The following is a 26,540-nucleotide window of genomic DNA, read 5'->3' as shown; positions in this document are numbered from 1 at the left end:
GGTCAAACCCAGAAGCTTGTCAAAACATGGAGCCTCCCCAAGACGAGAGCCATTCATTTCAATTGATGCCAGATGGAGATCAAAGTGTTGATGATGTAAAGATAGGAGCTTGGTTTTGGATGCATTAAAAATAACCAGCCGCCTCTTCCCCTACTGTACCACATGCTCAAGATCAGAGGAGAGAGAATCGGAGAGAACTTTGTCATTTATGGCCTTTGATGTGTTGCCATAGATGGTCGTGTCATCAGCATGGATGTTAACGAATGATTTAAGTATGTGTTTTGTGAAATCATTGATGCAGATCAAGAAGAAAGTTGGACCCAGGATAGACCCCTGAGGAACTCTAGCATTAATACTCTGGGCCTCTGGTCTCTGCCCATCAACCACTACTCTTATGAGCCTATCAGAGAGAAATTATTTAATAATTGAGAAAACATTTCTAGTTATACCGTAGCTGGAAATCTTGTGAAGTAGGCCTTTATGCCATACCTTATCGAATTGATGTTTCCTTTGCACTTTACCAGGTCTGAGTGACTATCACTCCAAATTGCACCCTATATCAAATTCTTGCTGAGGGAGCCTCTATATCTATACCCTTCCACTGCCGGGAAATAATGAAAATCGTGACTCATCAGAGAAAATGTCATTGGTCCAAAAAGTGATAGGTCTCTCCGCCATCTCACGAGCTTAATCATTTCTGCAATTAATATTGGTAGGACAAAGAAGAGGGTTCCTTTTCACAGCTCTACTATCGTGAAGAAGCAAGGTTGTTTCAGAGGGTCCGATGGCGACCTAGATAGGGGTTTGTGCACTCTTTATCTTCTCTTGTGAATTGTACAATCACTCTATTAACAATAAAAAGGAGTATTGAAAGATTTCCTACTATTTTGTGTTGACTAAAACCACATGTTGATCCACGATTTCGTCCTTGCATGAAATCAGATAGGTCTGATGTTCCTTTGGTTCGTTGCATGTTTCAATATTATTAGATGCAATTCTAATGAGATAATATAAGTTATTTCAGTACTATTTTTATATGTAAATATAAATAAGCATATATTAATCTTAGGAAAAATATTTATCTTAGTGTCTATTCTTTTCTGTCATGTATGTGTGTATATATTATATATATATATATTTCATTGAGGTTGATGATCCTCTAGGTGGTCGTGCGTATGCATATTCCCGGAAAGATATATAAAAAAGAGATATATGAAAAGTTTCAACAAATTTGTTTTGTTGACCCCGACCGGAAATCAAATGACCATATTTATACACACACATTAAATAAATTTATGTTAGATCAAGGGGGACGGGGTACTTCGTGCTCACGATAGTTGAGTTCCAGGTCGATCTCATGACACCATCTTCGTAGGCATTGCTTTTTCTTTCAATATGTTTTAATTGCCTTGTCGCCGATCGCCTGATCCACCGGGAAATCCAATAAGCTGGATCGTGATAAATTCTGCCGATCCAGAGTGCTCATTATTCAGGGGATCTAGCTTCCTTACTATAAACTGATCTTAAGTCTTACTTGCTACAGTAGAAAATAGATACATATGCATAATTAGACTGGTTCTCTGAAAATGTCATGGATCAGTTTGATCTTGTACAGTAAATGAAAGTTTCCATGCAAAATGATAGAAACTTAATGTCTAACAAGTAGCGACTAAATTTATCAAAGTACTAGCAGGCCATCTGGCATTGCCTGGTCGTAAAATGTGCTTAAATATATCTTAATTCATGCAGATTTCGTATTCATTATTATAAAGCTAATAGTCTATTGATTATTATATTGTACCCATTATATATTATTGATTTCCATAGTTAAAAATAATCATCACTTGAGTGTCATCAACTAGAATCGAAATTAGAACACAGCTCTCCACCCTTATTCGTTATCATCTGAGCCATCAACAGATGGATATCAACACTCTAAAAATAAACCGACACATTTGTGCATGCGTAGAGAAGCACTTCAAGTCGACTTATGCCTACCAAGTTCCAATTTTATCAATTTTGACCGCTTCGCAGTTATTTTTACCGGTAAAAAACCAAATTGTTCCACAGGTCCGAATATCCTATGTATCAAATTTCAAGTCTTTAGACCAAAGATCGGCAACCTATAGCCGAAAGTATTTTGACCAGCTTGCGAGCCAATGACTATAGTTAATATTAGACGACGCTTTCGTATTTAACAAAAACCTACTGTTATCTTTCTATGATCCACTCAATCGAATTTCAATCATATGATCGCAAAAAAAAAAAAAAAAAAAAAGATCAAAACCCAATCACTTCTATTTCTGCGTAATTTTTATTTTAATAAACATAAAACAAAACGTTAGATTTGATTTGACCGACCGACCGGTAACAGATATTAGGTGGAACAGCTTCAAAAGGACAATGTCGTCTCAGTCGACTTTCTATTTCATTCCTTTAACAGCGACCCTGCCACCTACCCTATGTAAGTTACTGGAATCTTTCATTTGGTCATGCTTTTATCTCATCTCTCCCCCCTCTTTTCAAACAAGAGTCTTTCACTGATTTTTTTTGCATGCTGCCTGGCTTGACACAGGCCATATATTGCGCTCTTTTAAAGCTTAATTACTCTGAAAATAGACCGAATAAAATTAGAATGCTTTAAATACCGAAATAAAATTCAAATGTTTAATTATTTAAAAAGAAATTCAGTGTAAGTGTTCAAGCTTGCCGCGGAGGGGGGGGGGCATTATATTCTCAATTATTTGTTTATGAGAGAACCGGCTGTGGTGTCTTCAAATAATTCACTAAATAATTACATATCTTTTATCATTCATTGTGCCTCATTTGAATATATATATATATATATATATATATATATATATATAGGGACTCATTTGAATCAATTTACTGCTTCAAGGTAAAACGCTTATGAGATGTATAATAATATTGCCTTCGACAAAAAAAAAAAAAAAAAAAAAAAAAAAACTTGCGTTATGGAAAGATCTACTTAGATATAAAATCTGTGCTCATTTTCCATCATTCCAAGTAAGAAAACCATAAACTTCGAAGTTATTTGTGAATGCAATCTAGCATTTGCGAAACGAATTTGTGTCGCGTTTTGCTATTTTTCGTTTGCATAAAAATTATTTCAAATCGTTTGCTGCACCATTCGATATGAAAGTGGAGGCAGTATCGGAATGTGACAATCTGTTAAGATCAACAATTAATTCCAAAGATATTTCATTAGTTGATTTTTATGCAAAATATATTTTTTCAAATTGAAAGTATTTCAAATTAGTGATTCATGCAAAAAAAAAAAAAAAAAAAAAAAAAAAAAAAAAAAATGGCATCTTTACCTGCAAGTACTTATCAATAAGAAAAACTTTTCAAATTCAAACAAATTAAGAACAACATCAGAACAAGACTGATTAAAAAATCATGTTTCCCATTAATTCTTTCGTTGTTGGTGATAGCATAATGCTACTGCTATGTATTTATAAACAAATGATTCAACAAAGTTTTCAGTTGAATAAATAAATATTTTTGACTACTATATTTATCTGTTGTTAATATAAATTATTTTTATGCATATTCAACACTTGATTTAATGAAATAAAAAAAATGTGCTGCTCATATATATATACTAGCTGTACCCTGCCACGCGTTGCTGTGGCTCAAATTGGCGCAATGGAAAAAGTTCCAAAATGAGAAAAAGCATGTTTCTTATAGGTTTAAATTTCCATTTTGCATGGGTACAGTTTTTGTTGTTCCATTTTCTTAGCTGATATAGAGATTTTCCGGTTTGGTGACTCTTGAATATGTAACATAAATTGTCCTTGTGAAAAAGCAGTCAGTGTGTAACTGTAAGGCCCACAATTGTAAAGATTGTTCCCTGTGCTTTGTTGATGGTTATTGCAAATGACAATAAAATTGGAAAGTGCAATTTCCTAAAGTGTAATGATGTATCCGGTGGAATCATAGGAATGCATGGAATGAAGATATATTCATCTGTGAAAGGTCCTGTTAAGATTGTTGTTTCTATGATATTGTTTGTTAATTTTTTTTTACTGCAAGCTATGTGCCATTGCAAAGCTTGGATTGGTTTATATTTCACAACATGAGAATTAGTACACCAAATTTCAGTTGCAATACATGCGGTGGCATCCCTGGCAAATATAACTGTTGGATAATTAACCACTTTATCTGCTTTCACAACAGTGTCGATGGATTTGTATTTGACTACCTCACTTGGAATTTTACATTGAATAATAGCGTTAAGTTCATGGGCATCTTTGTATTGACCTGCAAGAATAGCTCATTCACTCAGTCAAATGGAATTCTTATAATTTGAATATCTGCAAAAACCTTTTAAACTAACTATTCTTTTGATGAAATAAACAGAAATTACAGAAGTTAAAAGTCAAAGAAGTTTGCCCTTAACTCTGATCAGCTGGCACTTTTCCGTACCCAATTTCCCACAAGTGATGCAAAAGTTTTTGTGCGAATCGAACAGTCTGCAACTGTACATGCATATTTTGAGTTAAGTTTAATGTCTTCACATGGAACAAAAAAGTAGAGTATTTGAGGCAAGCATTTATTTCATCTGCTGGTGTTGATTGAAGAATAACAGGTAACATTTGTCTGAAATCTCCTGCAAGCAATATTACTGCATTCCCAAATGGTCTGACATTGCAACGCAAATCTTGCAAGGATCGACCAAGAGCCTCAAGTGATTTTTGCGTACTATTGTGCATTCATCCTAAACAATAAGTTTGCGTTTCTGCAATATTTTTCCCCATATTGGATGTTTTGGAGATGTCGAACATGAGATTTTTGAAAAATTGAATGTTTTAAAGTAGAATAAATAATTCTTCTACTTGGCAGCAAGGTCGCAGGTATTCCTCATGCAGCAAAGGCTAAGGCTATGTCATTTTGTTACCAAATGGCTGCCAAAATCAATTTAATTAGAAAAGTTTTACCAGTTACTTCTGGTGCTGTTCAAGGTAGCAGTAATTTCCAAATAACTTCTATTCTCACAGTCAGTAAATTAGGTGACTAAAATAGGATTTATCCATGTTTTGACAATGCCTTATTCACTGTAATTAATTTAGGAGACTAAAATAGAATGAGGGATTAGAGATGGACAGATAGAGAGGAAGATATATAGATAGAAAAGAGAAAGTGAGAGGAAAATAGAGAAAGAGAAGGAGATAGAGATAAAGGGATTGATAGATAAACAGAGAGAGGGGGAGAGTTAGAAACAGAGAGGGATGAGACAGAGGAAAGGAGAGAGATAGAGGGAGTTAGAGAGAGAAAGCGGCTCAAAGAGAGATGGAGAGGGTGATATAGAGAGAAAGATAGATTGAGAGAGGGAAAGGGAGAGATGGATAAAGAGAGATATTAAGAGAGGAAGAGAGAGGGGGAGAGAAACAGAAGGTGAACTACACTTCACCGTTTTTTTTCCTCGTTCAGTAGAGAAGAAATCTTTCGAGACTGAGGCAATTTTAATGTTTTGTTATTATCCAGAGTACCCCTTTTTTCGGGGGGGGGGGCTAGATTTTCCTCGCATTAGAAACCGACTGGGTTATCTGTACTTTCACTTAAATTAATAAAAGAAAAACATATTGTAAAATTTGAATTTAACAGGAAAATACCATTTTAAAAAAATCGCACGATAACATAAGTGCATAAGTGCTACTTTAGGTACTCCTTGGGCGTTGAGTTTCATGGCGACGAGCATAATTATTTAATGGTCGCTCCCTGAGCCGCCCCCCCCCAGTCAAGGCTAATGCATGCGCATGTAACATTTTTTTTATTTACTGACGTTGGCTTAGTAACTAAACGATTTATTGATAATTTCGTAACCCTTAAATGCATGCCGGAAGATTTAAATTGGTTCATTACTGTTGTAATGAAAAAAAAAAGTTTCATTCAACACAAAACCAAAAACACATTAATGATAAATGATTTATTATTCTATTCATTGAAATTTACTAATTTTTAAATAAAAAAGTAAAAAAAGTTAATAAAAAAATAGTTGCTTATGTGCGCATAAAAAACTTTTTTTGTTGTTTTTTTTTTTTTTTTAGATTAGGTCCACCTTATAATCACCCCCCAACCTCCTCATCTTAAGAACAGCTTCCGGAATAAACACCACTTTTGGAGGGGGGGGACTATTTGCCAAATTTAACTGATATTTGTTGTCAGCATACTCACCCGAAAATACTATTAAAAAAAAGGGGGGTTATCCTTTACGGAAATCGTCCCGACGTCCGCCTCGTTCTGAGTTCGGGGAGAGGCCGTTTGACGTAGGCGGTGTCGAGGCAGAAAATTACCCTAACCCTAAAATATGCGACATGTCACAGACAGATGCTTTTACAAATATTGTGAAACAAATCACAGAATTTTACAGGGTTAACTAACCACGTGGAACTATTCTAATCATGTGGACTGTTTTTTTGTTTTTAAATTCTAATTATTTGAACTGTTCATTTTGTAAAATTCCAATTATTTAAACTGTTGAATTATCAAAAATTTGAATTGTTTATTTTGTAAAATTCTAATTATTTGAACTGTTTATTTTTTAAAATTCTAATTATTTGAACTGTTTACAATAAAAAAAAATAAAAATTCTAATTATTGGAACGGGTTTTTTTCTCCTTAAGTTAACAACTTTATTGAAGGGGTAATTTTCTGCCTCGACACCGCCTACGTCAGACGGCCTCTCCCCGAGCTCAGAACGTGGCAGACGTTGGGACCATCTCCGTAAAGGTTATCCAAAAAAGGAGGGGTTCAGTTCCCGTGGCAGAGAAGTAGATTTATTTATCAATAACAGTTGAGGAGAAGTAAATTTATTTATCAATAAAAGTCGTCATTTAAAAAAGAAAATTGTGGAGGTGGACCTAAATGTAAATATTTACCCAAAAAATTATCCCGAAGTTTATTACAAAAACGTTTTGTTTTCGCACTATTCAACAATTTGTTCATCCGCGCATGTAAATTAAAAAATATTTGTAAAAGTGAGAAGTTATCAGTAAATGATTAAATTTTTTTTTTAATTTATTTATTTATTTATTTTTTTATATTAGGTCCACCTCCACAAATGTTAAGAACGGCTTTCAGAATAAACACCCTCAACCTCTCCATGTTAACAACGGATTTCGGAATAAACACCATTTGGGGGGGGGGGATATTAAAAAAAAGTCGATAAAAGTCGTCATTTAAAAAGAAACTTAAAATCAAATGTTTGTAAAAGTGAGAAATTATTAATAAATGTTTAATAACATTTTTCGGTGCTAATGCAGAGAGTGATCCGCGCTATTTTTTAAATCGTGTTTTTTTTTTTATTCAATTACAAGGTTAAAGTACAGAATAGGTACAAAACACCCTCCCCTCCCCATGTTAAGAATGGCTTTTTAAATAATAACGTTATTATTTCAGCATGGATCACTCTCTGCATGAGTACCCATTTTTCTTTTAATATTCATAAAAAGTAAAACTTTTTTCAAAATAAATAAATAAATGAATAAATAAATAAATGTAAATGTGACAAATAATCGTTTAGTTACGGCAAAATAAAATATGTTACGTGCGGGGTGGGGTGGGAGACTAAGGGAGCGACTATTATTTTTGTCTACTGGTCGCCATGGAACTCAACGCCCAAGGAGTACTAAGATGTAATTTTTTTTTTGTCAAATAAATAAATTTCAAGCAATTTTTGCAATAAATAATAGATAGCAACTTCGTTAATTTTACGATTCGCCCCAGCATATTATAAACACCCTAACTTCCCCATGTTAAAACGGTTTTTGGAATGAACAACCTCCCCATATTAAGAACGGCTTTCGAGGTTTATGGAAGGGCGTTTTTGTTTAACATGGGGGGGGGGTTTTATAATACGTTGAGGCATGTCGTAAAAATGAAATAGTTTAGAAAAAGTTAAAACAGACTTTTTATGTAAACAATGCCGTGAAAAGAAACGAAACAATTAAAACGTAATGTTTCATGAGTGAAAAGCCTTAACATAAATAAAATTAAAAAATTGGTAAGTACATAAATGAATTTAAATTTTTAAAATATGGGATTTTTTTTTTTTTTGCTAATGCAGAGAGTGATCCGCGTTATTTTTTTTACATCGTTTTCCACGTTTAATTAAAGTTTGTTTTTATTCAATTGTAAGGTTAAAGTACAGAATAGGTACAAAACACCCTCTCTTCCCCATGTTAAGAATGGCTTTTTAAATAACATTATTATTTCAGCACAGATCACTCTCTGCATGAGTAAGTTTTTTTAGTTTTTTTTTACTTATCGAGTTAACAGAAAATGAAATCTTTCGTCAATTCGTGGCTGTGAAATGAATCGAACCGGAAGTTCAGTTTTATCAACAGAGCAGATTCGCAGTAACGGTTTAAAAAATATATTTATTTTATTTAATATTTTAATTTTAATAATTCGCGAGGTAAATTTATTTTAATAACATAAAAACATACCTCGACTCTAAAAATGGGTTGTCTGAAAATTTCAAATAAATTGGTAACGTAGAAATATGGTTTTATTCGTTTAGAACGAACCAACTTTACATTTTTATATATATAGATATATATATATATATGTGTGTGTGTATGTGTGTATGTTTACGAGAAAAATTCTGACCTTATATGAAAATGGAAAATATTCTTGTCTATTTCAAAGGACACTTACCTGCAAAGAGAAGAAAGAGAAATTTAAAAAGAATATTTTGCAAAAAGAAAAACTAAAAAAAAAAGCTTTAAAACAATGACTGTACAACTAATAAAAAAACAATGACTGTACAACTAATAATCGTCATCAAAGGCAAGATTAGTAACTCTTCTACCTAGCTGAATATTTTTGTGTTTTAACTTATTTTATAGCATTTTCTACTTTAAAATACAGCTAGTGTCAATTTTTAAGTAAAAACAAGAAAAAATGTGACATTAGACGATTATATAGTCTCGATAATCTCTCAAAAATCGAAACTTACACAAAAAATAATGAAAATAAAATATACAGTTCAATTAAACATTACATCTTCGCATGATTGATGAAATATTAATTGTGGCCGTTAGATTTCCGATAAAATTATTTTGCATGTTTGCTCAGAATACTCCCATCCCTATGAAAAACGAAACAGCAACTATGCTAAAAAAAAAAAAAAAGTAACAGGTCCTAGTGAGAAGACCAAAATACACTTCGATAATAATAAGAAAAGAAAAAAATAAATAGAAGAAAAGAATAAGAAAAAAGAAAAGAAAAGAAAAAACGAAGCAGAAGAGGGAAAAGAAGGAAAACAGAAGAAAGGGGAGAATATGGAGAAGGATAAAAAAAGAAGAACAACAAGAATATAAATAAGAAAAAAAACGCAAAATGTTAATTTTACTCACGCTAAAAAACACAAAATGGTAATTTAACTCACGCTAAAAAACACAGAATGTTAATTTAACTCACGCTAAAAAACACAGAATATTAATTTAACTCACGCTAAAAAACACAGAATGTTAATTTAACTCACGCTAAAAAACACAGAATGTTAATTTAACTCACGCTAAAAAACACAGAATGTTAATTTAACTCACGCTAAAAAATAAAATAAAATTTAAAAAATGTTGCATCGACTCAGATTGACATCACATCAAATCGAGAGGCCCTGGGAGAATGGCAAGATCGAGGAGAGAAAACACTAACCAGACTTCCACTGGAAGAGTGCAAGGAGGACTGAAACCTTTGGGAGCTTATTGCCACCCAAATTCCAGCGAAGACCAAAGGTCTCTGCCAGCAAGAAATCAATAGGAAGTGGCTGTTGCAATAACACAGAGTCATGTGCAAAGATTATGGAAATAGGTGACGAGTACTGAATATCTTCGGAGACTTGTAGTCATCTAGACTCTAAGACACACCACCGGTTATTACCAATGAGTAATCACTGATGATAACTCTATGGGAACTCGTTGTAAGTAAAAATAATAATCGCTTTCTGTTGACTCACTGAATTATGAACGCTTTCCTAAAACTTATATTTTTAAATAAATAATACCTTTACTAGCGGGACCTGAGGAAATTCAACAGCGAACTCATTCATATGTAATATATTGATGTTGGCATTTTGTAGATGTTCAGCGTAAATAGAGACGGTCTGTGACTCTTTTGTTAAAACTGCAGAAGTATTTATCTAAGCTAGCAAGAACGCTCAGGTCAAAGTATGCTTAAATATGATATTTTAATTCTTGCAGATTTCGTATATATTATAAAGTTAATGTTCTATCGATTTTTATATATTATAAAGTTGCGATTTCCTCCCAAATATATATCCATATGACTTGAGTGCATCAGCTTTAATTGAAAGCGAAATAAAAACACACACACATTATATATATATATATATATATATATATATATATTTATTTATATATTTATTTATTTATTTCATAACGTGAGTGCCGTCAGCTATAATCAAAACCGAAAACAAAACTTTTGAAGAATTCGTAGTAAAATTATTTATTTCAAGAGATGGAAGGCCATAACAATCAAGCAACTCTGATGTAAGCGTGATACGGAAAATAACACACACTATCGTATTAATATGTAGATTTTTTTTTTGCAAACTTGTTTTTGTTGTTATTACCGCATGCGTAGCTTTCCTCTTATTTCTTGTTAGCAGATGTCATGATATGCTGGACAACTAAGTCATCGTCCAGGTCAGCCACTGTTTGCACTATCACTATAATTTCACACTTTTAAAAATTATTTTGCCAATTGCACAAAATGACACCCAATGAAAAAGTACCGAAAAAGAAAGAAAAATTTATCTGATGATGAAAAGAAAATATCGTAAATTGATCAAGTAGTTTTAGTTTCATAAGGAAAATATTTTTTTGCGAATTTAAGTTTTTCAATGCCCCCCTCTCCGCATGTTAGGAATGGCTTTCTAAAATCTTTATTGGGAATCATCTTCCTTGTTTATCAAGACCGTTTTCAAGGTGGCTTTCCGAGATCATCGCTCATACTTATGTCATAAAATTATATTTTTTTATTTAAAAATATAACTAAAATTCATATGATTTTTTAGTATACGATATTTTCTTTCCGCCACGGGTACATACATTATAAATGTATTAATATTTTTGCTTCTTTTATTAGATGGGGGAATTCAGAATAAGCACCATCTTATATATATATATATATATGTATGTATGTATGGCGGGTGCCATCAGCTAGAATCGAAATCAAACCATATAGCTCTCCAGCATTATTCGTTACCATTTAAGCTAAGTCTATATCCACATCAAAACATTAAACATAACGTTGTTAAGCGTATAAATGTATATTTGTGCATGCGTAGAAGATACACGTTTAGTCAACTTACGCCTGCTAATTTCTAATTCTTCAATTGTGACCTCTTATCAGCTATTTTTCCTTGCTGAAAACGAAACCGAATCCCCTATATATCAAGTTTCAAGTCTGAAGACTAAAGATTAACGGAGTAAAGGCTGTTTTGCAGACAGACAGATAAGATGACATACACACACACACACACACACACACACACACATATATTATATGCATAAAGTGGCTTGTAAAATTAGCGAAAACTATAAGGTCCAATTACGCAAAAATAAAGCGATTAAGAAAAGCGAACCAGATAATAGCGAGAATACTTTAAATGAAATTCTCCGTAACTGTAGAAACAGAAATTGTCCTTTGGATGGTAAATGCCTTATTTCTGATATTGTATATAAATGTGAAGTCATTGAAAGTATTAGAACTAGGATGTACATAGTGTCGACTGACTTAATTTAGGAACATATTCTGTAACCATATAACATCTAAAATAAAATATTAGGAAACTAATAAGAAATCTTTAGCTAAATCGGGAAGAAAATTACATAGAAATAAGATAGAATACAAATTAAAGTTATCAATATTGGAAAGTGCAAGAAAATATACGCTTAATAACTCTTTGTATCATCAAAGCCTATCATGTAGTATCTAAAGAAAATTTAATTAACGGTAAGAACTCGTACAGTGTTGTTTGCATAAAAATAAGTATTTATTATCCTGCCTTAAATCTGACTAGGTAAAGTAAAGTTAAATTAAATTAGTATTTAATAGCTTTCAGGAATAACTAAAATAAAATAAATAAATAAATAAAATAGACGGATACATAAAATTGACAAAGGGGTAAGCGACAAGAAACAGGATCTCATAGAATCATGCAAATAAAATAGAAAATATGTGAACCCCTGTCTTCAATCCCCTAGTAAAAATTCATAAGATATTATTCGACGGATATCTTATAAATAATTGCTTTGCGTAGCACATATTGAATAACTGTAAATAAAAATCGAATCATAACTTGACTGGATAACAAAAATAGTATAAGTTAGAAACACGAGGAAATAATTTATAAATAAGAAGTTTTCATAATTGCGACATGTATTTAATTAAATATATGTGTGAATGTATAGGTATGTATTATATATGTTTGTTTATATATGGGGGTGTATATGTATGAATATATTTGAGTTAAATGCAATTATATCTAAAACACATTGGAACCAACTTAAAATTTCCAATTGAATTATCTTTCTTTGACTGGGCTGAGTAACTATTTCTGTTTGCATAGACCTGTCATCTTAGAGTCCCTATAAATGTAATTAAAATATATCGATTTATTTAATGTACAATTGTACTTTTAAATACACATATATATACGTTGAGGTTGCTATTTACCAAAGGTAGGGTAACCAGTGAAATATAACGAAGCTCATGACTGTGTAGCAACAAACTACTGCTTATGTAAAGACATATATATATATATATATATATATATATACCTTATTAATATTAGTAAATTACTAAACGATAAAACTTTATAAGAAACTAAAAAAATACAACTTATAAAATGTTTAGTTTCGTATTTTTAACCTATGTAAACCCATTCTTGATATAACCCTAGTTAACAAATTACAGAAAATAAATGAGATAAATAAAATAATAACAATAAATAAATAATTCCTTCGTAGAATTAAAACATTTATAGAACATTTTAATTCAAACGTTGAATAAAACCTATCTAGCTTTACAATATGAACCAAGATTGCTACCGGAACAAACACACGATGTTGAGCCCACTATGAATTTTCTTTCTTTTTCCCGACATTATATTGTCATGCCTTTTTTTCTTTGTAAGCAAAGAATTTCTATTTTTTTTTATGAGTATATTCATGAAAAGAGTCGGTATTGACATAATAATAACCGATTAGTTCTGCATATCGAAACGGATCTGTAAAAAAAAAAAAAAAAATGTACCGAAATTTTACCATTCTGGAGGAGCTGTTTTGCATGAGAAATAAATATTTGAATCTTAGAATGTAGCTATGCTGTTGTTCTTTTATATACGCCGTGTTGCTATCTTTAAAATACACTGAGTTTCCAAGCAAAAAGGATTGCTCTACACAAACAGCGAAACATAATTGAAAAACGTTTTACCAAATAACCACACGCACACACACACACACACATATATATATATATATATATATATATTTACGTAGTTTTTTGTTTTTAAAAATAAATAAATAAATAAAAATATATATCATATTCTGCACACACACACACACACACATATATATCTCATTCTGCACACGTATACATACATATATAGATAGTATATTATATTCTGCACACACACACACACATATGTATATCATATTTTGCACACACACACACACACATATATGTATATCATATTTTGCACACACACATATGCATGTATACCATATTTTACACACACACATATGCATGTATACCATATTTTTCACACACACACACACACACACACACACACACATTCTGTGTCTCTCTGCATTTTTTTTTATTTTGGAAACTACTCTCCGATCTGGCAGACATTTTAATGAACCTTTGTTATATGGTGCAGCTATTTAACTATTTTGCTATCCGTCCAATGCACAGTTATGAATTAATAGGGATTAGTTACCACAATATATCTTTTAGTCTAAACGTTTGATCTAAAGCAATCATTCTAAGTCAAAGCACCATAACTTTCGCCCGTTTTTAACGAGTAAGAAAGTCTAGCAATATATATACAGTTTATATCGTACATGTATCGCATCTTTGAAGCTAAGCTGCTGAAGAGTGCATGATAAATTAGATAAAAGCAATTTTGTGAGAAGCCAGAGACAGATGTTTGTTGTTAGACCATTGTTTCGCGTCGAGATCAGACTCTTAAAACGATTCAGTCGTGAGACAATTTATGTACGGTAGCCGAGAGATGCCAATAAAAATCAATTAACCATCGCCGCGAGCAAACGTTGTAATTTTCTCTTTATAATCTACCAAACAGTGGAAATGGATTTCCCATAGAACGAGAGTATGAAGCCAGTTTCCAGCGCCTATTCCAGCCTCAGGTTAAAGTTTAACTAAGTTAAGCTGTTTTATATTCTTCTTCCTCCTCTTTCTTTCTTTCTCTCTCTTCCTCCCCCCTCTCTCTCTCTCCTTCATGTATATAATGAAGTAAATTCAGTCAGATTGTCGCCCTTCCTAAAAATCCATATTTTATTTGGAATAGCGAATTTATTTTGTGGAACGTTAGATCATGTTGTTAAGAATAATACAGTGTAAACCGAGCGAATTCGATCCAGAAAATAATAGAATTTGTTTTCGTAAGGTCACTTTTAAAAAATAAATGGGAGTAAGTGTATGTTAGTTCCTTAGAGATTTGCTTCGCGTGTTTGGAAGAGAAAAATAATATTTTATAAAACAAGTGGATGTAACTATATAATAGAGCGCATGTGAAAAGAGCAGCTGCAGCTGAAAGAATAGATAGCTAACAAAGGTATTAGCAGCAACAGTAGTAGCTGTTTGAGCACTACGCAAATTAGCAAGTGTGTGAAGGCTTGCAATACAAGAAAAAGGGACAGCATGTGATCGAAGAGGGAAGCAAAGTCCGTGTTGAGAAAGATGGATGTGTAAGTAAAAAAACGGAAAATAGCTGGCTATGGCTAGCAAGAAATGTTTCACCGGGCGAGATGGACGTGTGACCCCGTGGTGGTGGCAAAAGACTTAAGCTGGTGTCGAGACGGTTAATCTCATGGCATAAAATGAACAGTAAAAAAAAAAAGAAAAAAAGCGGGCATTGTTTGGAAAGTAACGATAATAAATGCCTTTTGCTAAAACAAGAAAAGAAGCCAAGCCAGATTTATTTTTGTTTGTTCCTTTGCATGCATTCTGGAAAGATTGGGGCCCCAGAGAGGTTTGATGCTTAACGAACACTGTTCGAGCATAACGGCCACGTTATTTCCCCATAACACACTTCTTTCTCTTTGTTTCGAAAAATATAAGATTAAGGCAAAAAAGCACAAAACTAACAAAACTAATTGAAAGTAAATACATCACTGCACAAAGTGTGTGTGTGTGTGTGTGCGCGCGCGCGTGTATATATATATATACACACACACATATATATACACACACACACACACTGCTATAAATTTGTTCTTTTTTGTGTATTATTTCTATTAGTATGTATTTGCTTCCCCACGAAAGCAAAATGTGACACAAGGTCATTTTTAATGTGGGTGGAGTGGGGTGGGGAAGGAACCATATCCCCGAAAAGAAGGTAAAAGGGGCACTCGTGTTGGGACCAAAAATAATAATTGATCAGTATAGAGGGCTTCCCCTCCATTGACGGAGACAAATTACCTTAAGAGTAGCATCGGAACAGATACTACACTTTGATCTTAAAAAGAAAATACAACTTTGTTATATATATTGGTTGTGGAATAGCATTCACTAGCAAAAAGATCTCGTTAATTTGCATATTCTTTTAAACATTGATTTTACTCAATTCCCTATTAGTGTTTTCGGTTTTTTTTATTGAATGATCATCTGTAGTTAACCATTACATGCAATTATATTCATGCAAGTATTCTACATGATTTATACTTGTGTAATATTTGTGTAAAAAGCTTATAGTAAACGCAAAACGCTTTCTATATATATTTATGTATGCGTATATATTTTTGTTTAAAAAATTTGGCCTACCAAACTCCTCTGTCAGTTTGTTTGATCCACAGTCATCAAACTTCATATAGAGGGTATTCGAACCCATATGAAACTTTATATTTGGGTTTTAGCCTGGTAAAATCAGTACAGAAGTGTGAAAGAATGAAATTTGTCAGGTGAAGATCAAACGACGACATTACAAATTTACATGTGTGACGTAATAGCTATAGGTTCATATTCATTTATTTTCATTTCGGACTATTATTCTCATCTTTATTAGTTGTTGTTTTCATCTTTACTGGTTGTTTTTCACGATGTTTCAGCCAAGAACCAATAAAGATGAAAACAACAACTAATAAAGATTAGAATAATAGTCAGAAATAAAAAATAAATTAATATATATAATGCTCATCTCAAAAATGAATTCCAATTAAGGAATAATATCTATAGGTTCATGTTTTAATATTTAGCTTTGCAGTAAACATGTCTTCATAATACAGTCATTAACGTCAAAGGGAAAAGTAAATCATAAGCTAAATGTTTTGATTTCAATTCTCGGTGATAGCGCATGAGTCTTTTTTTTTTAGCTTTTTAAAAAATTACTATATATTGAGTCCAATCTAATAAATACGATATCTGCATTACTCAAAATATCATATTTAAGCGTATTTTATGACCGGGCAATACCAGGTGGCCTGCTAGTATATATATATATATATATATATATATATATATATTGTCAGTTGTATGAACAATGTAAGTTGTTCAAATTGGTGTTTTTTTTTGTTGTTATTTTTAAAGGTGAACATCTGATGAGTAAGTCACTAAAAATGCAACAAAGACATAATTTTGCAGTTTTGTTAGTCACGAACGAAACAATATTGTAATGGTTACCTTCTGAAAAGCAATAAATTACCAAAAGAGAACACTTGACAATTTGGACTTTAAGAACTATTATATTACACTATGTATGTCTGTATAAATTTTTCTCAATGTAACATAGAAATTGTCTGTTATAGACTGCTCATGATTTCTGGATCCATTTCATACCAATTCTTTGACGAATGTTTAGAGCAAATATTTTAATTAGTAATGACATGGGCTCTAGTTTCAATTAATTGATTTTTTTATGAATCTGTTTCTAAATGAATTCGAGATAGATGATTACAAGGTAGAACTAGAAAATTATCACCTTAGAAAAGACGACATGATTTCATTTCCGTTTGATGAAAACCGGTTTACTTTTTTTTTTTTTTTTTTTTTGATAAGAGACCATTTACTAGCTGGCCAGTTGTGTACAAATCCCAAGAGCAATGGGAGCCTTCTATCACGTCTGAAAGTGACACAATGTTCAACGAGCAGAATCAGAGATGTGCCGCTGTACAACTCATGCTCTCTACCAATCCAAGTTATGACAACAGGACCATTGCCAGCATCTTCAAAATGCATTGCTGGATTACCATGAATAACGGACGTGCCCAGGGTGATGAAAACAAAATTTCCAGCCACGTGATTTTAAGTGAGGGCCACATCATGCCACCTCACATCTTTGAAGTCAGCTTGAAAGTCAATACCAAATTGTACTTGAAAGCGCTGAAGAGCATTTGATCTCCTGGTGCAATCAGATGGTCGATGGCAGACCCTGGGTGTGGCAGCAGGACTTGGCGCCGGCCCGCAAGTCTAAAGGACCCAGGTTTGGTTTCAGAAGGAATGCTACAATTTTTTACCTTTCTCCCACTCATTCCCTCCTCCTCCGACCTGAACCCACTGGACTGCTTCGTTTGATCATATGATGAGAACACCACAACACCAAATCCAGCCTGATCGATGCTAATTTTGGTATCACAGAATTTAAATTGTTAACGGCTTTTCTGGAACTGCGTGGAAATGTTCAAGTAGTGCTACCTTTGGAAATTCTTTTTTTTTTCTCCAGTTTTGTCTGTTCATTTGCTTTTTCAACTAATGATGATTCAAAGGAGAAGCAAAAATGTTCATGATACATGTGGAAATTGCACATTTTTATTTTAACAAACAAAATCATTAGAAAAAATAAAAAGGGTATCATTAAAAGCATTTTGTTATTTTTAATGTTTGCTTAGATGAAAAAATACTGCCTAATACACACACACATGTGTATATATATATATATATATATATATATATATATATATATATATAATCTGCTATTATATAAATGGAACTTTGTGTGTTTGTTCCCTATGAGCTCAAAAACGGTTGAGTCGATTTTTATGAAATTTCACACCAATGTGCTCTATGTATCTAGTAGTGTTCTCAGATAGGTTTTGTGTCAGAATGTCTTTGATAAGTATCGATAATCGAAACAATCTGATGCAAGAGGAACAGGCCATTTTCACTAAAGTTAACACCTTACACAACCTAACACCACAAGTAAATTTGAGAAATTTTATTACCACACAAGCCAAAAAGCCAAACATATAAAATCAGCAGTAGGTTCTTTGATATGACGGGGGCACGTTCGAAATGAATGCTTCTGTTTAAAGCACAATTTCACAATGATACTATGACTTTTTTTATTTTACACTCAAATTCAAGCCATTATCACCGCACAAGCAGTAATGCTAGACATATAAAATCAACAGTATGGTTATTTGACATAAGGGCGCATTCAAGTTCAGAGCAAAATTGAAGCATGAGACTTTATTTTGCCATTTGAACTTTTAATGTAAGCTATTATATATCAAAATTAATTTTATAAAATCAACAGTAGGTTCTCTACAGTGCAATGTAGACTACAATATATTGTGAACTTAGTCATTATAAGAGGCATGGAAAGCTTTTTTTTCAGGTGCATCATGATGGGTCCCTAATTAGAGCAGGTAACCAACCGATTTTATTGAAAAATAGGTTATTTCATTGATTGGACCGAGAATAAAAACATTCGTTGAGCATCATTCAATCTCGACGTGTTATCTCTTTCTCTCTTATATATAATTTTTTTAAAAATAAATATTAAGTATGCTTATACCTACAGACACTAATGTTTTATGCTTATGCAAGCATCAATGTAGGTAGTAATAATTACTGTTGGTCGGGAGATTTGAACCCAGCGACAAAGTCACCATTGACTCCATAGGTTTACATGAAGGCCACCGGCAATTAACACAAGATTTGAGGGAAATAAATATCTATAAATGCCAAATCAGTGGGCATAAATAGCAAACAATCAGATAGTATTTAACGATCGGAAGTTGGAATGTCGCATTATATATATATATATATATATATATATATATATATAATAAAAATGACGCTAGCAAAAGAAATATATCTTATAAAAAGCAAACTTATCAAGCTAGGAAAGAACAACATTTTACAGGAGTAATTAAAAGATATTAATTAAAAGATGAGAAATAAATATACCATCAAATCAATAAGCAAAGAAAATTTCTTATTTTCATTCCTTATTGATCTGATGTCATAATAAAGTTATATAACCTTCATTTCTCATTTTTTAATCAATATTTTTTAATTACTCTTGTTAAGTGTTTATCTTTCCTATCTTGAGAAGTTCGCTTTTTATAAGATACTAGAAGATGCATCCGGCGTTGCCAGATATTAAACCTAATGTTAAATTCCTTTAAAAAAATGAAATAAAAAAAACGGAAAGAAACTGAAACATGTGCATGCGAGTATTATGTTTTTTTTCTAAACAGTTTACTTCTTGTAAGTAAAAAAAAAAAATTCTCGAACTGAGATTGAAACACAAACCTAAAGACAATTGAGTCACGTACGATAACCATCAGACCAGCTTGTTACGATTTTAAAAGGTGTTTTCAAACCTTGTGAAACAGTTCACAAGCTAATAAAAATCTGATGAGCCCTAAGTTCCCATTTTTTAATTTTCATCCCGGAGCAGCCCCTTTTTCCGGATGAAAACTGATTAAAAAGTTTTCCACCTGTCGGAATACCCTTTATACTAAATTTCATGTCTGTAGATCAAAACCTCGCTGAGTATATAGGTTAGGAAGTGTCTACACACAAACACACACGCATATATGTGTATTCTCACTTTTATAGACATATAGATATTTCTTTTGCTAGTGTCATGTTTTATATATATTTCTCCCCTTTCTTCGCTGTGACGTCACCTCGTGCCATGGCTTGATTGTTTGAATACTCGAGATGCTATTGCTGCTACCTTTCGTCAGTGACTTTGTTACAATTGGCTGAAGCTGCTTATATGTTGAAAGGAAAGATCTAAAATTGTTAGGAAACTTTTTTTTTTTTTTGCAATGTCAGCACACATATCTGATAACTGACGATTTAGTGGTCCAGAATTAATATGATGCAAAACCAGAAATCGGCAATGAAGACAGTGCATCACTAAAGATCTTCCTTTCACGATTAATTTTTATTGCAAAAGGATGAGATATATAAATTAACAGCTCGGTGTTGATTGGCTCTAGCTCTGAGTTTAGTCGAATATGCGAGAAAGAAACTATGTTCAGTCCATAAAACAGGAGATGTTACTGAGTCAGCAAGTTTGTGATTGAGGTAGGCGTATAACAACAGAAAGCTACTATTTTTAACTTTGCCAGCTAGCAAAGTGGGTAAGAAATAGTGAAGAGTGTTCTCAGGTTGACGATGTAGGACTATTCTGCTTCAAGCAACTTTGTGTCTGGTGTAAATAGTCCAGCAAAAAAATATTCCTACGCTTACGCATTTTGTTTGGCTGACAGGACACAAAATAACGCCACTGCAGTATTCACTCGCTGAGTGAAAATAGTTTGCTATATCTACATCGCGGCTTTAAAGAGAATGAAATGCAATTCTAAGAAGATGCAAGAGAATTGATTGTAGAAAACCTTGAACATCATAAAAATTTTATCGGCTTTAAAATGAAGTCAAGTATTTTCAATATGGCTGACAAAACATTCACTGATTAATTAAATAAAACGAGATGATAACTGAAGGGTCAATTTTATGGAATGGGTAATGGATAGACTATAACTGAGGTTCTGATGAAGGAATATCTGCAATTAAATAACTTCAATTTGATTGGAGGTAGTGGACAATTATTGTGGAGTGGGTTGTTACAATAAAAAGTGAAACTATACTATAGTCTGTTTGCAGGCCGCTTATAGGATCTAAAACTAATTGACAAAATTGTTCAGAATCTGGTATGAAGCATTAAATGATATGGGTTTGTCATAGAAGTAGGAATTGTTAATATTACTACTGTTCAAAAACTCTTATAAAATTCTTTTTAATGAAAATTGCTCCAGACAAGGCATGAAGCCACTAAGGAGTTTTATAAAAATTCTACTTCAAGGTCAAAAACTAGCCGATGATAAATGTTAGAGGGATAGCATTTATTGTCTCTTTATCAGATATATCACTCATGGAATGCGAGGACTAAAGGACTGCCGTTTCTATTTTGTCCTTTAGTCCTCACAAAATTATTTGCCTAAATTATATAAATTTAATATTTCATTTAACCTGTTGAGCGTCATTTCGTTCTCTCTCTCTCTCATATATATATATATATATATATATATATATATATATATATATATATATATATATATATATGTGTATGTATATGTATTTATATGTTGGTGGGTCTTAGTTGTAGTTATATATATATGTGTCGTTCCAAAAGCAAAGCAATTGTTTGGTGGCCCTGGTGTAGAGGCTTAGCAAATGGAGCAAAAGGTGGCTTTGTGGCTGGGTTCGAATCTTATGACCGGTAAGAATTGTTATCCTACACTGATAATTGTGTAAGCAATAGTGTCTAAAGAATAATTATAACACACACACGTGTACATATATAACTTAAAATTAAATTTCAAACATGATGAAAAATTTAGTAAATTGTATAGTGAATAAGCATAAAAACAGGCCAGTAAAAATAACACAGACACATCTCTAAAACCAACTCATATTTTTGTTATGTGTATGTATGCTAACTCTTAGAGTTGGAGTTATCGAACTTGGTGGATTCTTTCTATATATATTCAGTTATGTCCCTTGTTTGTAATGGACATCCAATATGCCGTCCAGTCAACAGTAACACACATTTATCCTACGTTGTAGCAAGTACTAAATGAACTAACTAGCATTGGTAGCAAACTGCCTTCTTTCGTGTGACAGATATGATATCTGTTCAACTTCCGTTGAAAGAAAGATGGCGTCATTTACTAAACAAAGTGAAGAAATGTACACCGAGTGGAAACAACACATAAGTATGTGGTCTATTTTTACTGATTTATCTAAAGAAAACCCAGCAGTATTTTTGTCACGGCCACAAATTATATGAGAATGCGTTTGAAACTTGGACATCACAGATATCAGCTGAATTGACGGATTAAAAATAATTACAGACAAAAGTTCTACTGTGGAAACAAAAATCTAACAGACAGGCAAGGTAAGACTGCATTGTTTCAAATGTGATTCTATTAGACATTTTTTTAAACCAGGTACACCTCTTATTAAATTGATGAATGATCGTAATATAATAAATGTCAGTGCTTGTTCTTTAACTGTTACTGTAGAATTTTGGTTTAATGTATTTCTTGGTACATGAAATGACTGAGATTAGGGGTTAAAGACTAAGTCTAACAGGACATTTTGTTTTGGTGGTGGATGTAGAATAATCAAAAGAACTGTGTTAGTCAATAACACACAACAACAATAATAGCAGCAACACTTACCAAGGGTTCAGCTCATGCACAAGACAGACATCAGATTGAGCTGGACTGAGGGCTTGTATTTATGTACAAGCATATCCAATCAGGTGATTCAGCCAATCACAATCCAAGGAATAGACTGGCCCATGTGTGCACAATGGAATCTCCCATTGTGCCATAAATAGTTCTCCTCTTTCATGAGAAGTAACTTTAGTCTTTGTCAAGTTATCCACAACTTGAACGCTGACCGAAAGTCCACTACACAATTCAACAGTGGATAGGTGGTATAACTATACAGGAGGTATAAAAGGTGTCACAGCATACATAGAGGCTGATATTGTCAAAAAATGATTAACCTTTGTTACGAGGAAATGATTAACCCTTGTTATTAAATTGCAAAAGATAGCTTCTGGATATTATAATCTTTCATTGACAAATGTTTTTGCAAGCTGACACAACACTGTTACATTGTGAAGCTTTAGAAAAATGCTCGAGAATGGGGAAACGAACGAAGGCTGAGAAATTACATAAACAGGTTGTTCATGCATCAAAAGAAAAATTCGTATCATTGGTAAGCGGCAGTAGGACGTTTGATGATAAAGAATTTATGGCTCCTATTAAGGATGTCTGTGATTTGTGTTCAGTTTGGCTAAGGCTTAGAAGATCTTCGTCCGCTGATGGAATTGGCTCTTGAAAACCGGTTTAATGATACTGTATGTATGGATTTCAAAGAATTCAGACATGATGGATGCTGGATTTTACACCAAATTGGCACATTCACTAGGTACACTGCTGCCAGGCTGATTAAAACTAAGAAGAGTGAAGAAATTATTTACAACGTATTTTTAACGGAGATAACATATTTTGGAGTTCCCAAACGCTTCTTGAATTATAATAGGAGAGAATTTAATAACGATGGTTACAGAGAGAGGAATGAAAAATTGAATATTGAAACTTGCACCACAGCCGCTGAAAGTCAATTCAGCAATGGCACTATGAAACGTCACAGTCTAATATTAGTTGAAGCAATGGAGAAAACATTGGAAGATGAGAAATGTGAACCACAATAGATTTGATTTGGGCTGTTAGTGCTGAAAATGCTCTTCAGAATAATTCCGGATATAGCCCAAATTTAGACGCCTCAACAATCAATGGTTAGAATAAATTGAAATGCCTTATATTCAGCAAGTAAAAGGTTCATGGAGGCTGAATCAAGTGAAAAAATTCGGAGAGCACAGATTTAATATAAGACATTATGTGGATGAAGGATTTGTGACTGGGGACAGCGTTTACTAAAGAAGATAAAACTATAACTGATTGCGTGGCCCTGTATGGAGGAGCATTTTGTAGGATTTATCAAACTCTTCAGCACATCCAGGTACACTTTTGTGCTGACTTTCAAGCTGACTCCGAAAATGTGAGGTGACAAGATGTGGCCCTCACTTGAACCTTGGGGAAAGGAGGGGGTCTTTAAAATTATACGAGAAGAAGATAATCATTAATTAAAAGGAACCATATCGTGTTTGTCTCCATCGTCCTCTCTGCAGAGCAGAAACCGGAAATCATAAAGAGCAGACAATCTTGACTATAACGTATGTCTTTCTGCTTATTCCTCAAATCAGAGATCTTCAAACTTTATATGTGGGATGACATCGTAATCATGTAAGTTCTTCAAACCTCACCAGGAATTTAGTCCGACCCTGCATCGCAGTTTCACAAAAACGTGTTGTTCTTACGCTTTTGGAAAATTATACCAAAGATTTCCAGCCCCGCCCACACAGCTGAATGTAATGAGTTTTGGTGAAGACAATTACTCAAAGACAAGAGTGGAAGAAACTCTTTTCGCTGGTTGGCATAGTAACGGTCACATCCTTCATATTCCGATTTATCTTGGAGACACTCCCCTGCCTTCTCCCGCTTATGACGTGACCAATTAAGGCACTGTGCCACCTGGAAATCCTCATCTTCATATATTTTCACTTCCACAGACAGCATTTGCACATTTATTGTTCCTTTCGTTTCACATATCTATTCAGTAATTATCGAACATTGAATAGATATATACACACAAAAGCAAATACATATCCCATACATATACATGCACACATATGTGTGTGTGTAAGCTCAGAGAAAAAAATATTTAAATAAACAAATACGTGTTGAAGAATATATATTATATATGCATAGAGAAATCGCCTTTTCTCATATGTACCAAAAGAGTTTAAAGGACATGTATAGATTCTTTTTATAGGAACTTCTCATGATATATCAAGCTCAACATTTAAGGGTGGATCATAACATAAAAAATTTTAAACAATAAAATGATTATAGGTATATATGAATTTATTTCTGAAGAGAAGTATTAGGCTTTGAAATGCCTAGGTATAAAAAGGCGATTATATATATATTACACACACACACACACACACACATAAGAGATAACATATGACGTGTAGTCTGTGTCTGTCTGCTCGTTTCACTTTTTCTCGCTGTATGTATGTATATAACAGAAAATTAACAGAGCCGGTAATAATTATTTCAACTTTAAACACACACACACACACACACACACACACCACTTAAAGTAAATTCCAAGGAAAATTCTAATATAGTTCCAGAAAAAAAAAACAATTCTAAGATCATTTCATGGCAATTCTGATACCGTTTCAAGACAATTCCAAGGCCGTTTTTAATACAAAATAATTTCAAATGCAATTTCAGATTCCCAAGATAATTCTACAAAAAATTTTAAAGCCATGTCAATAAAATTCTAAGACAATTGCAAAATAAATTCCAAAACAATTCCAAGACCATTTCAAGACAATTCCAAAGACAATTAGGCAATAATTCAAATATAATTCGAAGACCGTTTCAACTTCAAAACAGTTTTAAGACAATTCCAAAAATTCTTAAACAATTCCACAACATTTGCGATACAATTCCAGAAGCAATTCTAAAATAAATTCCAATACAATTTAAATACAATTAAAATACAATTCTAGTAGAATGCTATAATTCCAAGATCTAGTTTAAAAGTTAAACTTTTCTGCTTTCAAGTTCATTAAATTCCATCAAAAATTGTTTAATTTTGTCAAGAATGTCCAAAATTTATTTGTGCCGAAAGGTTTGATTTTACTGTTATCTTCTATAATATAAATCTCACCTGTCTGTCTGTCTGCATGTTTGCCTAAACTTTTCGACAGAAGCGACAGATTTTCATGAGATTGGTATCGTTTTGAAGCCCGACCCTCTGGACAACAAATATAAAAAAATCGGCTAAAAACATTTATTCCTTCACCCTCAACTAGCACTTTTCTACAGGGAGGGGTCGCTTTTTCGCCGATATTTTCGAAAGTCATACCTTCTTTTCGATTGACTAGCCTTAATTTAAACATTCGTCACTTCCGGTTTGACGATGGACGCAATTCCTCATTCATGGTACGGGTTTGAGCCAGCCTGCCTACTACCACTTTTTTTTTCTCAACAAACACCAACAAACACCCGGGCAACGCCAGGCACCAAAGCTAGTAAAGTTATAAAAGAATACGTGTACGTATATATAATCGACTTTTTAGCCTGTTAAAAACGGTCAAAAGTTACAGCTCATTATTGGAATGAGTGCTTTACGCCAAATTAATATATGGTTAAATATGTACTCATTTTTATATCAAGTACTAATCCCTATTAATCTCTCACTGCACATCGAACGGATACGTAATACTTAGTTCTCTGCACCTTATTATAAAGGTCCATATAAAATTTCAGCTACATAGGCCCAGTAGTTCCCGGAAAAAAGTGGAATGGACAGACAGCATACGAGATTATATATATATATATATATATATA

General features: G+C 32.9%; 1 protein-coding gene across 3 annotated transcripts in view; it reads right to left on the bottom strand.

Moving 5' to 3' along the window:
• Positions 1-26,540, bottom strand: part of LOC145285933 (uncharacterized) — a 547,541-nt gene that overhangs the window by 305,868 nt on the left and 215,133 nt on the right. The window contains exon 2 of one of the 3 annotated variants that reach the window (XM_080134437.1): positions 3,611-8,682. The exons of the other annotated variants lie outside the window; for them this stretch is intronic. Within the exon in view, the coding sequence (XP_079990563.1) occupies positions 8,668-8,682 (15 nt within the window). The 3' untranslated portion in view covers positions 3,611-8,667. Of the gene's footprint in view, positions 1-3,610; positions 8,683-26,540 lie in introns of those variants that run through there. 3 annotated transcript variants of the gene reach the window in all.

This window comes from Euprymna scolopes, chromosome 10 (genome assembly GCF_053919585.1).
Source record: "Euprymna scolopes isolate OS-2025 chromosome 10, ASM5391958v1, whole genome shotgun sequence".
Classification (NCBI taxonomy): Eukaryota; Metazoa; Mollusca; class Cephalopoda; order Sepiida; family Sepiolidae; genus Euprymna; species Euprymna scolopes.
This window is presented reverse-complemented; position numbering and strand designations above follow the sequence as displayed.